General features: G+C 45.8%; 1 protein-coding gene and 1 non-coding gene across 2 annotated transcripts; one reads left to right on the top strand and one right to left on the bottom strand.

Annotated features, from left to right (window-relative positions):
- Nucleotides 1-7,104: 7,104 nt before the first annotated feature.
- Nucleotides 7,105-7,176, bottom strand: trnad-guc (transfer RNA aspartic acid (anticodon GUC)). The gene has a single exon. It is a non-coding gene; the product is annotated as a tRNA-Asp (tRNA).
- A 3,684-nt stretch (nt 7,177-10,860) lies between these two features.
- On the top strand, nt 10,861-13,694 carry LOC137302226 (zona pellucida sperm-binding protein 3-like). Its single transcript, XM_067971882.1, has 9 exons — nt 10,861-11,213; nt 12,107-12,222; nt 12,310-12,413; nt 12,497-12,674; nt 12,759-12,885; nt 12,966-13,045; nt 13,125-13,246; nt 13,320-13,454; nt 13,533-13,694. Exons 1-9 carry the CDS (start codon nt 11,028-11,030, stop codon nt 13,544-13,546), a joined length of 1,062 nt encoding a protein of 353 aa, XP_067827983.1. The 5' UTR covers nt 10,861-11,027; the 3' UTR covers nt 13,547-13,694.
- Nucleotides 13,695-13,901: the final 207 nt, after the last annotated feature.

Raw genomic sequence — 13,901 nt, forward strand, 5'->3', positions numbered from 1 at the left:
ATTTCACAAGGGTGTTCTCCAGAATCTCGGAACTGGTGATTGAAAAGCGGCTTTCCGACTCTGACCTTTGAGTCCAAGATTTTTGCCTTGAAAGAATCAAATAAAAGGGCTTTCTTTGCACTGTTCTTGCGACTAGGTGGCTGAATGGTTGAGGTGATGGACTGCTAATCCATTGAGCTTTGTCAGCATGGTTTTGTATCCCAGCCGCGCCATTATTGCCTTTTTTTAATCGTTCATGGGATGTTGGCGTCGCTGGCGAGGCCACCATTTATTGCCCATCCCTAATTGCCCTTGAGAAGGTGGTGGTGAGCCGCCTTCTTGAACCGTTGCAGTCCATGTGGTGAAGGTTCTCCCACAGTGCTGTTCGGTAGGGAGTTCCAGGATTTTGACCCAGCGACGATGAAGGAACGGTGATATATTTCCAAGTTGGGATGGTGTGTGACTTGGAGGGGAACGTGCAGGTGGTGTTATTCCCATGTGCCTGCTGCTCTTGTCCTTCTAGATGTTAGAGGTCGTGGGTTTGGGAGGTGCTGTCGAAGAAGCCTTGGCGAGTTGCTGCAGTGCATCCTGTGGATGGTACACACTGCAGCCACAGTGCGCTGGTGGTGAAGGGATTGAATGTTTAGGGTGGTGGATGGGGTGCCAATCAAGTGGGCTACTTTGTCCTGGATGGTGTCGAGCTTCTTGAGTGTTGTTGGAGCTGCACTCATCCAGGCAAGTGGAGAGTATTCCATCACACTCCTGACTTGTGCCTTGTAGATGGTGGAAAGGCTTTGGGGAGTCAGGAGGTGGGTCACTCACCACAGAATACCCAGCTTCTGGCCTACTCGTGCAGCCACAGTATTTATATAGAATCATAGAATCATAGAAGTTACAACATGGAAACAGGCCCTTCGGCCCAACATGTCCATGTCGCCCAGTTTATACCACTAAGCTAGTCCCAATTGCCTGCACTTGGCCCATATCCCTCTATACCCATCTTACCCATGTAACTGTCCAAATGCTTTTTAAAAGACAAAATTGTACCCGCCTCTACTACTGCCTCTGGCAGCTCGTTCCAGACACTCACCACCCTTTGAGTGAAAAAATTGCCCCTCTGGACCCTTTTGTATCTCTCCCCTCTCACCTTAAATCTATGCCCCCTCGTTATAGACTCCCCTACCTTTGGGAAAAGATTTTGACTATCGACCTTATCTATGTCCCTCATTATTTTATAGACTTCTATAAGATCACCCCTTAACCTCCTACTCTCCAGGGAAAAAAGTCCCAGTCTGTCTAACCTCTCCCTGTAAGTCAAACCATCAAGTCCCGGCAGCATCCTAGTAAATCTTTTCTGCACTCTTTCTAGTTTAATAATATCCTTTCTATAATAGGGTGACCAGAACTGTACACAGTACTCCAAGTGTGGCCTCACCAATGCCCTGTACAACTTCAACAAGACATCCCAACTCCTGCATTCAATGTTCTGACCAATGAAACCAAGCATGCCGAATGCCTTCTTCACCACCCTATCCACCTGTGACTCCACTTTCAAGGAGCTATGAATCTGTACTCCTAGATCTCTTTGTTCTATAACTCTCCCCAACCCCCTACCATTAACGGAGTAGGTCCTGGCCCGATTCGATCTACCAAAATGCATCACCTCACATTTATCTAAATTAAACTCCATCTGCCATTCATCGGCCCACTGGCCCAATTGATCAAGATCCCGTTGCAATCCCAGATAACCTTCTTCACTGTCCACAATGCCACCAATCTTGGTGTCATCTGCTGGTCCAGTTAAGTTTCTGGTCAATGGTGACACCCAGGATGTTGATGGTGGGGGATTCGGCGATGGTAGTGCCGTTGAATGTCAAGGGGAGGTGGTTAGACTCTCTCTTGTTGGAGATTGTCATTGCCTGGCAATTGTCTGGCATGAATGTTACTTGCCACTTATGAGCCCAAGCCTGGATATTGTCTAGGTCTTGCTGTATGTGGGCACGGACTGCTTCTTATCTGTGGGGTTGCAAATCTAACTGAACACAGCGCAATCATCAGCAAACATCCCCATTTCTGACCTTATGATGGGGGAAAGGTCATTGATGAAGCAGCTGAAGATGGTTGGGCCAAAGACACTGCCCTGAGGAACTCCTGCAGCAATGTCCTGGGGCTGAGATGATTGGCCTCCAACAACCACTACCATCTTCTTTTGTGCTCCGTCTGACTCCAGCCACTGGAGAGTTTTCCACTGGAGCGGCAGCTGAACGTATGGTCTCAATCTTTGTGACAAAATAGTCCAGGAGCTCCTCGCAATTTGTGTGGTGAGGGTGGAGGAGGCAGGGGGTGCAAGAAGTCGGTTTGTGGTCGAGAAGAGATACCGGGGGTATCTTTGGATTCCTGGATAATCCTGGAATAGTGAGCAGTTTTCTGTCTCTCTCTGTTTAGGGCTGGTGAATTAGCCCGGGTCTGTTCACAGGGCGATTCTGCGTTTTATTTCTTCCTCATTATTGAGGTTCTGACATCGAGGTGAGGATTTTAAAATCTGCTCGGAGATCAGTGAAATTAAATCGTAGAAAGTGAAAAAGTCCGAGTCAGTTTTTCACCGTATTTTCTTCATCCGATGTTGCTGATAAATGAAAGTGAAGCTTCTAAAGGCAGACCTTCCCGTAAGGGAATTGACCCCAGTCTCCAGGGTGATGGACACTGATACTCACCATGAGACTAACGAGGAACTGGTGCCGGAAGGGGATGTACGTTCACCACAGATGCTTCACGTTTCAGTAAATCTGTTTGAGATATTCTTTTGATGACAGTTTGTTTAACTTTCCACGGACCACTGTTGAAAGAAGATTTACCGACCACTTTTCCGTCTCATGTTGGATCATGATGTGGGGAGCGCGGGACAGAGTGAGACAGAGAAAGACCGACTCAAGAAAACATAGAAAACATGAGGCACATACACAGACAGATAGACACAGACAAGCATACACATGGAGTGACTCAGAAATATGGAGAGACAGAACATGGATAATTTGGCTGATTTTTGTTCTATTTCTGTGGTAGATTTCGTGAAATCTCACAGATCAATGAGCATAAAACTCGAGGTGTTCAATGCTGTGGAATTTTAATTCACTTCAGAATTATTAATTCCACAAGAAACTTGTTGAATTTTGAAACGCAGAGATGAACACGTTGATAAATGACGGGATCTGAAGTCTCTCAGATTCGAACCTGTGCGAGGGAAATGAATGAAATTTTAATCTGTCACCTGAACCACGAGTAAGTTAAAATCACAATCGCTCTGCATCCAGTTCCCAAACAGTCTCTGTTCAATAATATTCTGAAAGCGACAATCAGCTGTTTATTTTTCTCTGTAGTTTTTTTTAGGAAGAAGCTCGGCGAAGACATAAAATTAAAAGTTGGCGTCTTATAAATGCTCACCACGATAAGAGAGAGAAAGAACGAAAGAAAGACAGAGTCAGTTGTTCGTTGTCCAACAAAGAGAAGGAAATGTAAAAGGTTCTCTCAACAGTGGCCCGTGGAAAATTAAACAAACTGTCATCAAATAAATAGTTGAAGAAATTCACTGACACATTTTTAACACCATCTGGGGTGAGTGTGGAATCAATGTAATAATTCCTCGTTAGTATAGTGGTGAGTATCCTCCCCTGGCACGCCGGAGACCGGGGTTCAATTCCCCGACGAAGAGTTTAAATTTTCGCCGCCTGTCAAAGTTTTTATCTGCAATATTGGATGTGGAAAATGCAGTGCAAAACTGACTCGGAGATTCCCACTTTCCTCAATTTAATTGAACTGATATTCCAGCGGTTTTAAAATCTGCTCTCCGCGTCACTCTTCACCTCGATCTAAGACTGGCTTCTGTGATGGTGGGGATATCGGGAGGAGGCCGAGATGGATCATCCACTCGGCACTTCTGGCTGAAGATGGTTGCTCACAGCTCAGCCTTGACCTTTTGCACTCACGTGCTGGGCTTTACCATCATTGAGGATGGGGATGTTCACAGAGCCTCCTCCCGTTAGTTGTTTAATTGACCACCACCATTCACAACTGGGTGTGGCAGGACTGCAGAAGATCCGTTGGTTGTGGGATCGCTTAGCTCTGTCTATAACATGCTGCTTCTGCTGTTTGGCAAGTCGTCCTGTGTTACTTTCAGGTTATTGGTGGGTGTGTGTTTGTGTGTACATGCGGTGTGTCTGTGTGTGTGTGTATGTAGCTATGAATGTGTGTGTTTGTGTATGTGTGATTATGTCTGCGTGTGTCTCACTTTTTCTACCCGTTTCTGAGTGTCTCTCTTTCTTTCTTTCTGTCACTTTTTCCCTGTTCCCCACATAATTTTTCTCTGGACCTTGACTAACAAAGAGAGAGAAAATAAGTCTCCTTTCAACAGTGGCATGTGGAAAGTTAAACAAACTGTCATCATAGAAGTAGTTAAAATAGATTCACTGAAACATGCATCCTTTTTATTGCTGTATGTGAGATCTTCCGAGTCTGCTTTCTCATCTGCGCCTGTTCCGAGACCTGTCTCTCTCTGCATCTCCATCTTTTTTCTTTCTGTCTGTCTGTCTCTCTCTCTCTCGATCGGTCTCTCGCTGGTGACTCAGACCCGGTCTGTCCACAGTGCGACTCTGCATTTTATTTTTTGTCGATCATTGTGGTTCTGACATCGAGATGAAGCGTGAGGCAGAGAGCAGATTTTAAAATCGCTGTGGAATCGGGACAGATCGAGTCAGTTTTTCTTTGTCTTTTCAACATCAATGAAAGTGAAACTTCTAAAGCAGCAATAACCTCCTCGTTGGGGAATTGAACCCCGGTCTCCCGCGTGACAGGCGGGGATACTCACCACTATACTAATGAGGAATTGATGCTGGTTGTGACCGTTCATTCACCACAGATGCTTCATGTTTTACTGACTCTTTTTGAACTATTATTTGATGACAGTTTGTTTAATTTTCCACGGGCCACTGTTGAAAGACGGAGACACAGAGAGAGACAGGTCTCGGAACAGGCGCAGATGAGAAAGCAGACTCGGAAGATCTTCTCTTTGTTCGATTATGTCCAGAGTAAAATTATGTGGGGAGCGCGGGAGAGAGTGAGAGAGAAAGAAGGAGAAACAGATGCATTCAGGAAAACATGGAAAATGTGAGACACACACAGACACATGCATGCATCGACAGACAGATACATACACACAGAAAGACACACCTACACAAAGAAACAGACACATACGCATACATATGAACATACAGTGACTTAGACATACGGAGAGACAGACCATAGGTAATTTGGACGATTTTTAAAATTCTTTCATGGGATGTGGGCATTGCTGGCAAGGCCAGCAGGTATTGCTCATCCCTAATTGCCCTTGAGAAGGTGGTGGTGAGCCTCCTTCTTCAACCGCTGCAGTCTGTGTGGTGAAGGTTCACCCACAGTGCTGTTAGATGGGGAGTTCCAGGATTTTGACGCAGCGGCGATGTACTTCCAAGTCAGGATGGTGTGTGAATTGAAAGGGATGTGCAGGTGGTGTTGTTCCCGTGCACCTGCTGCCCTTTTCCTTCTCGGTGGTCGATGTCGCGGGTACTTTTGTGCTCGGTATGACTCCAGAAACTGGAGAGTTTTCCACTGGAGCGGAAGCTGAACAGATGGTCTCAATCTTGGTGACAGAATAGTCCATGAGCTCCTCGCAATTTTTGTGGTGAGGGTGGAGGAGGCAGGGGGGGGGGTCCAAGAAGTCGTTTTGTCTCGAGAAGAGATACCGGGGATATCTTTGCATTCCAGGATGATCCTGGAATATTGAGCAGTTTTCTGTCTCTCTCTGTTTAGGGCTGGTGAATTAGCCCGGGTCTGTTCACAAGGCGATTCTGCGTTTTATTTCTTCCTCATTATTGTGGTTCTGATATCGAGGTGAAGAGTGACAGAGAGCAGATTTTAAAATCTGCTGGAATATCAGTGAAATTAAATCATGGAAAGTGGAAAAGTCCGAGTCAGTTTTTCACTGTATTTTCCTCATCCGATGTTGCAGATAAATGAAAGTGAAGCTTCTAAAGACTGACCTTCCCGTCGGGGAATTGACCCCAGTCTCCAGGGTGATGGACACTGATACTCACCATGATACTAACGAGGAACTGGTGCCGGAAGGGGATGTACGTTCACCACAGATGCTTCATGTTTCAGTGAATCTGTTTGAACTGTTCATTTGATGACAGTTTGTTTAACTTTCCACGGACCACTGTTGAAAGAAGAATTACCGACCACTTTTCCATCTCATGTTGGATCATGATGTGGGTAACGCGGGAGAGAGTGAGACAGAAGGAGACATCTTCTCAGGAAAATATAGAAAATATGAGGCACATACACAGACAGACAGACACAGACACGCAGAAACAGACACACATACACATGGAGTGACTCAGAAATACTGAGAGACAGAATATGGATAATTTGGCTGATTTTTGTTCTATTTCTGTCGTAGATTTCGTGAAATCTTGCAGATCAATTAAAATGAGCATAAAACTTGAGGTGTTCAAAGCCGTGGAATTTTAATTCACTCTGTTTGTGTGTATATGTCTGTGTGTGAGTGTTTATGTAGCTAGGAATGTGTGTGTTTGTGTATGTGTGAATATGACTATGTCTGTCTCACTTGTTATACGGGTTTCTGAGTGTCTCTCTTTCTTTCTTTCTGTCACTTTTTCCCTGCTCACCACATCATTTTCCTCTGGACCTTGACTAACAAAGAGATAGAAAGTAAGTCTTCCTTCAACAGTGGCACGCGGAAAGTTAAACAAATTGTCATCAAAGAAGTAGTTAAAATAGATTCACTGAAACATGCATCATTTTCATTGCTGTATGTGAGATCTTTCATGTCTGCGCCTGTTCCGAGACCTGTCTCTCTCTGTTTTGGGCTGGTGACAGCGCGATTCTGCGTTTTATTTCTTGCCCATCATTGTGGTTCTCACATCGAGCTGAAGCGTGAGGCAGAGAGCAGATTTTTAAAATCGCTGTGAAATCAAATTGGAGAAGTGGGAAAGGCCGAGTCAGTTTTTCATTGTATTTTCAACATCCAATATTTCAGATAAATGAAAGTGAAGCTTCAAAAGCAGCAATAACCTCCTCGTCGGGGAATTGAACCCCGGTCTCCCGCGTGACAGGCGGGGATACTCACCACTATACTAACGAGGAAGTGGTGCAGGCTTTTAAAGTACATTCACCACAGATGCTTCACATTTCAGTGAATCTGGTTCGATCAAGGGTTCGATCAAGATGAAATCTCCCTCGACACAGTCACAGAGGATGTAATTTGTGAATTTGACAAGGGTCGTTTCAGTACTGTGGCAAGAGTGGAAACCTGATTGGAGGGATTCAAACATGGTGTTGTGGGAAAGATGGACACGGATTTAGGAGGCAAAAACACATTGAAGGACTTTGGAGAGGAAAGGGAGGTGGGAGATGGGGCGGTCTTTTGAAAGGACAGAGGGTCAAGGGTGGGTCTTTTGAGAAGGAGGGTGATGACGGCAGATTTGATGAGGAGGGGGCAGTACCTGAGGAGAGAGGACCGTTAACAATGTCAGCAAACATGGGGCCAGGAAAGGAGGTTGTGTATTCAGAAGTTTGGAGGGAATAGGGTCGAGGGAGCAGGAGGTGGGTCTCATGGTCAAGATGAGCTCAGAGAGGGCATGAGGGGAGATAGGAGAGAAACTTGGTGGGCTAGGGGAAGGGGGGGGAACGGCAGAGGCAGTTGAATGGATGGTCTCAATCTTAGTGACAAAGAAGTCCATGAGCTCCTCGCACTTGTTGTTGGAGGTGACGGTGGAGAGGGGATGGGAGAGGGGTTTAAGAAGATGGTTTGTAGTGAAGAGAATCCGGGGGTTATCTTTACATTCCAGGATGATCCTGGAATAGTGAGCAGTTTTGGCAGAGGAGACAGGACCCGATAGTGCTTTATGTGGTCCAACCAGATCTGGCGATGAATGGCCAAAGAATAGACAGTTGGGAATTTGAAAGTGCCGTTGTAAGTGACTTGGGGGGAGAGTTTTTTCCAGGGATGAACACAGAAGGAAGTGGGTTAGTCCCACTCCCCGGCTCTTTCCCCACAGCCCTGTGATTTTTTTCCGGTCAAGTATTTATCCAATTCCCTTTCGAAAGTTACTATTGAACCTGCTTCCACCTCCCTTTCAGGCAGTGCATTCCCGATCATAAAAACTCGCTGCGTAAAAAAATCTCTTCTCATTCCTCCCGCCCGTGGCTTTTTTTCCCATTTATTTTTAATCTGTGTCCTCTGGTTATTAACCCTCCCATCACTGGAAACAGTTTCTCCTTATTTCGTCTGTCAAAACCTTTCATAATTGTGAACACCGACATTAAATCGCCCCTTAACCTTCTGGGTGTTGTCTCAGTGCCCTTCCTGTTGATTCCTCCTTCCATTCCCATGTGGTCTGGTGGTTAGGATTCCTGGTTTTCCTGCAGGTGGCGTGGGTTCAACTCCCGGTGTAGGAATAACAGCCTTTTAATCCCAGCCTCCCAATTTGCCTGCAGTCCGAGCTATGGCTGCTGCTTCCTCCCTCGCTTCTGTGTCAGTCCCACAATCACACTGAGAAATGAGGCAGACCACAGCTCTTAAAGGGACAGTGCACCAAAAACACAGTCCCACAAGCTGAAGGGAAGCAAGCAACAATCTCCCGACAGGTCACTCAGCAGCTCATGGCCAAGTATTTGTCTACAATCCTTTTAATATTTACTGTAAAGCCCGAGTCTCAGTGAAACACACACAGAACATTCTGGAAACACTGGGAGCTGGAACCCACACCATTCTAAACGCCAGCCTGACTCCCTGGTGTTACTCTCACACCCGGCGAGTCATGAACCAGATTGTGCCACTCCCAGACTAACTGATGACCACAGCCTCAGCCCTGGATCCCAGTCTGCACCATAACCGCAGCCTGTTTTGCTAACAAGTCTATTATGTGACACTTTATCCTCCCGTACTCTCTCCCTGCATAGAAACTCCCCGACCCATAGAAAGTGGGGTGGGATTCCTGAGTTCATTCTGTGATGTGCATTGGCGGAGTGGGACTGCATGGATTGATCTTCCATAGAGCCGGTAATCACTCGATGGGCCGAATGGCCTCCTTCCGTGCTGTAACCTTGCTATGATTCTATGATTCCATATGGGTGGAGAGGGTTACAAGGAAGTGATCGGAGATGGCCTTATCCATGATTGAGACGATGGGAGTAGAGAGGCCACGTGAGATGGCAAGGTCGAGGGGGTGGCCATGAATATGGGTCGGGGAGTTTCTATGCAGGGAGAGATTAAGGGAGGATAAAGTATCACATAATAGACTTGTCAGCAAAATTGAAGCCCATGGGATTAAAGGGACAATGGCAGCGTGGATACAAAATTGGCTAAGGAGCAGTAAACAGAGAGTAGTGGTGAACGGTTGTTTTTCAGACTGGAGGCAAGTATACAGTGGTGTCCCCCAGGGCTCGGTATTAGGACCACTGCTCGTTTTGATATATATTAATGACCGGGACTTGGGTGTACAGGGTATAATTTCAAAGTTTGCAGATGACAGGAAACTCAGAAATGTAATAAACAATGTTGAGGATAGTAACAGACTTCAGGAGGACATGGACAGACTGGTGAAATGGGTAGAAACATGGCAGATGAAATTTAATACAGAGAATTGTGAAGCGATACATTTTGGTAGGAAGAATGAGGAGATGTAATGTAAACTAAATGGAACAATTTTAAATGGAGTGGACGAATAGAGAGACCTGGGGGTGTAGTTACACAAATCTTTGAAGGTGGCAGGACAAATTGAGAAGGCTGTTAAAAAAATCAAGTGGGGCCCTTGGCTTTATTAAGTGAGGCAATTAAGGAATTGATACAAAATCTTGATAAAACACTGGTTAGGCCTCAGCTGGAGTATTGTGTTCAATTCTGGGCACCAAACATTAGGAAGGATGTCAAGGCCTTAGAGAGGATGCAGAGGAGATTTACTAGAATGGTGCCAGGAATGAGGGACTTCAGTTCTGTGGAGAGACTGGAGAAACTGGGGCTGTTCTCCTTCGAGCAGAGAACATAAAGGGGAGATTTGATAGAGGTGTTCAAAATTGTGAAGGGTTTTCAAAGAGTAAAGAAGGAGAAACTTTCCAGTTGCAGAAGGGCAGTTACAGGTCAGATCGGGAGCAAAGCTCCCTCCACACTGTGACATCAAACACTCCCAGGAAAGGTACAGCACGGGTTATATGCAGATGTAACTCCCTCTACACTGTCAAATCAAACACTCACACGGCAGGTACAACACGCGTTAGATACACAGTAATGCTTCCTCTACACTGTGCAGTTTAGATCTCGCCTCAGATTTCAGATAAAAGGTTGGTTTCCTGGACACTCTGCTGGTGTCTCTCTGCATCTCTGTACCCAGTTACACCGCTCTCTACCTCCCTCTGCTGGTGTCTCTCTGTACTCAGTTACACTGCTCTCTACCTCCCTCTGCTGGTGTCTCTCTGTACTCAGTTACACTGCTCTCTACCTCCCTCTGCTGGTGTCTCTCTGTATCTCTGTACCCAGTTACACCGCTCTCTACCTCCCTCTGCTGGTGTCTCTCTGTATCTCTGCACTCAGTTGCACCGCTCTCTCCCTCCGTCTTTTTTCTTTTCTTTTTTTCTTTTTTTCTAAAGAAACTTATGAAATAGGACAATGGAAGTGATTGAATGAAAGGAGGATCAGAAAGATATTGAGTTTTTTTCTGAAAGACATCCAATCGTATCACAACAGCGACTCATTGAATTGGAGTCAGGTGACTGCAGTGTATAAAAGGTGTTGGTTGGTGGGTAAAGTGATAGTTCAGTTGTTTGGTATCATGGGGGATTTTGTAGTGAGAGGTTTGTTCCTGGTGCTAGTTGGAGTGGTTTGTTGCTCTGATATTTGGGAACAGTTTAGAGGCCAGAGAGTCCCTCCTCATGTCCCTCCCTTTGGTTCCCATTTCAGTGTGTCTGAGGGGAGAAGTCTGTCCCCACTGCAGACTGTGATGGTGCAGTGTGGAGAGCAGAACCTGCTGGTGAGGGTAGACATGGATTTATTTGGAACCAGGCATCTGATTAAAGCTACTGACCTGACCCTGGGGACAGCAGGTTGTCGGCCAACTGGGATCTACTCTCAGAACCACACTGTCCTCTTTGACTATGGGCTCCATGAATGTGGCAGCAGATTGCAGGTAATGTGATTCCTCAACTCTTGCTCCAATTTCACTGTGTAGATTACTGCCCACTTTGAACTCATTAACATCGGGTGAAACTCCAGCCACTGAGGAGATCCCTGAATGAAATCTGTGTATAAATTCTTGCCCACCGTTAAATATCACCGTGTGAAACTAATTCTTTATATTGACATGTCAATCTTAGCTTTATATTTAAAAAGAACTTCAACTTGTCACTGAGGGACTGCATCTTTCTTAAATGGGTCATTGCTACTCTCTAACTCTGAGATTCAATTCTATTGACATTGAACCTTTACCTACATTTCTCCAAACCACTCTGTTCTTTTGTGCCTCAATTGATTTATCTTTTCTGTGCCTTCTCGTGGATATTCAGGCCTCTTGCATCAACTTGTGGTCAATGAATGTTTAGTGTGGAAGTTCCTGTTGAGACTTCTCTTGAAAGATGAAACAAGTGGAATAATAATTGGGATACAATGAATTAAAGGGGAACTCCACCTTTGGTTATTACACCTGCCAATCCCCTTGATTCCACAGACAGAGATGAGGTTTAAAAGTGGTGATGTTTTGTGCTCCATATTAAGGTTAACTTGAAGCCCCTTAAGGTGAAAGCTCTATTCCATATGGAAAGAATGCTCATCAATTCCGACAGTGCCAATCATTTCAGGGTTTCTGACTGCAGGCCTGAAGTCCCCTGAAATAGAAGGTGGACTGAGCAGAGGAACAGAGGCTGCTCCAGGCAACTTCAACCAATGGTGGAGCTGCTTCAATCATGTGTCATTGAGGAACAGCTGAAACCCCTCAAACTGCTGCTTAACAGGGCAGGAAAATGACCAGAAACAGCTTTTGTCCAATGAGACCAGCTCTTCATTCCTTAACCTGATGTCTTTCAGATGGCTGGAGATTTCCTGGTCTACACCACCCACCTGAACCACACCCCAAATGCTCGTGGATCTGTCATTGTGAGAACTAATAGAGCAATCATTCCCATTGAGTGCCACTATTTTCGGTAAGAATCTTTACTCTATTGCAAATAATGTCTACAGCAGGTGCAGTTCTCTGAAGTTGTCCTGAAATTACACTCCTGTCCTTCCAGGAAGGGCAATGTGAGCAGTGACCCTATCAAGCCCACCTGGATCCCATTCAGCTCGACCAAGTCTGGAGAAGGGCTTCTGTCATTCTCACTGCGTCTTATGAACGGTATGTGATGGGTGGATGGGGAATGCTTTTCTGTCGTCTCCCACTGGGAGTTACACCCACTGTCTCCAACCCTTGTACCTCAGATGACTGGCTTACAGAGCGCACCTCGACTGTCTACTACCTGGGTGACCTCATTCACATTGAGGCCTCTGTTTCAATGACCAACCACATGCCCTTGAAGCTCTACATTGACAGCTGTGCAGCAACATTGAGCCCAGACAAGGATTCCACCCCAAGATACAACATCATTGACTCCCATGGGTAAGGAGCTCTCTGCTTTCTCCAGCTCGTTGTGTCTCAATAGGTTCACTTAATTCACTTTGTCCTTTTTTAATCTTTCTTCAGTTGCCTCCTGGACAGCAAAGCTGAGGACTCCTTTTCAACCTTTGTGTTGCCAAGAGGTGAACGTGAGCTGGACAAACTCCAGTTTGACCTGGATGCGTTCCGCTTCTTTGGAGATGACCGTTCCTTGGTAAGAGGAAGCCAAACATTGGGTTGCCCATGTTGGGAGGAGGTCACGAAATAACAACTTGTATTGAATGTGTCCCTCAGATTTTCATCACCTGTCACCTGAAAGTTGCTGCAGTGGATCGGAGAGATTCCATGAACAAAGCTTGTACTTTCCAGAATATGTAAGTTCCCTCTCACTCAGGGATGTGTTGATTAAAGGGTGATTGACAACATGGTTGATAAACTGATTCTCTGGTTTAGCTGGACCCCATTGGAAGAATCGACCAATGATGTGTGTGCCTGTTGTCATCTGGGTAACTGCGGTGCCACGAGGGAATTCCGACTTGATTCCAGAGGAAGGAGGGATCTTGTATTTGGACCTGGTAGGACATTGATCCTCTCTCCATGTTGGAGGTCACCCTTTACCCTCTCTAACTGGAATGTTTGATATTGCAGAGAGTGATGCTGAATTGAAGTGGGAGGGTGAGGCCTCACTTGGACCCCTCGTCATTCTGGATCCTGATGTGACAGAGCTGGCAACTGAGTCCCTTAATGAGCTTGAGCAAAGGATGCAGGAGAGGTCTCCGGGTGGTGAGTTGGCCGACTGCTAGTTTCCATTTTCCCCTCAGTATTTCCTTCACGAACCATTGGTTTCTTGTTGCTTTTTAGGTGTGGAGTCTTAGGTGGTCCTGATCCTGGCCCTGACTGTGACCGCTGTCTCTCTGATCTCTGCTTCTTTGATCGCCTTGTTCCTGTACAGGGAACACAAGCAAACCCAGTTCAACTAGTTATCAAATGACCAATAAAGCAGTGACTACTTGTATCTTCTAATGGCTGGTTGCTCATTTTTCATTATCTGGTTCCAATCAGCATGCAACGAGTGCTCAATTCTGTTAGTAACACTCCGCACTCCTCCACAGTTCCTCCTGTTAGTGAAATGGGTTTTAATGGGTCCATGTAAGTAGTTGCAGAATGGCTGGTAATAGTGTATCCAGACCCAGTCCAGGGATGGCTGCAGCAATGGGTGAAGGCTTGCCA

Source organism: Heptranchias perlo, chromosome 35, assembly GCF_035084215.1.
Source record: "Heptranchias perlo isolate sHepPer1 chromosome 35, sHepPer1.hap1, whole genome shotgun sequence".
Classification (NCBI taxonomy): Eukaryota; Metazoa; Chordata; class Chondrichthyes; order Hexanchiformes; family Hexanchidae; genus Heptranchias; species Heptranchias perlo.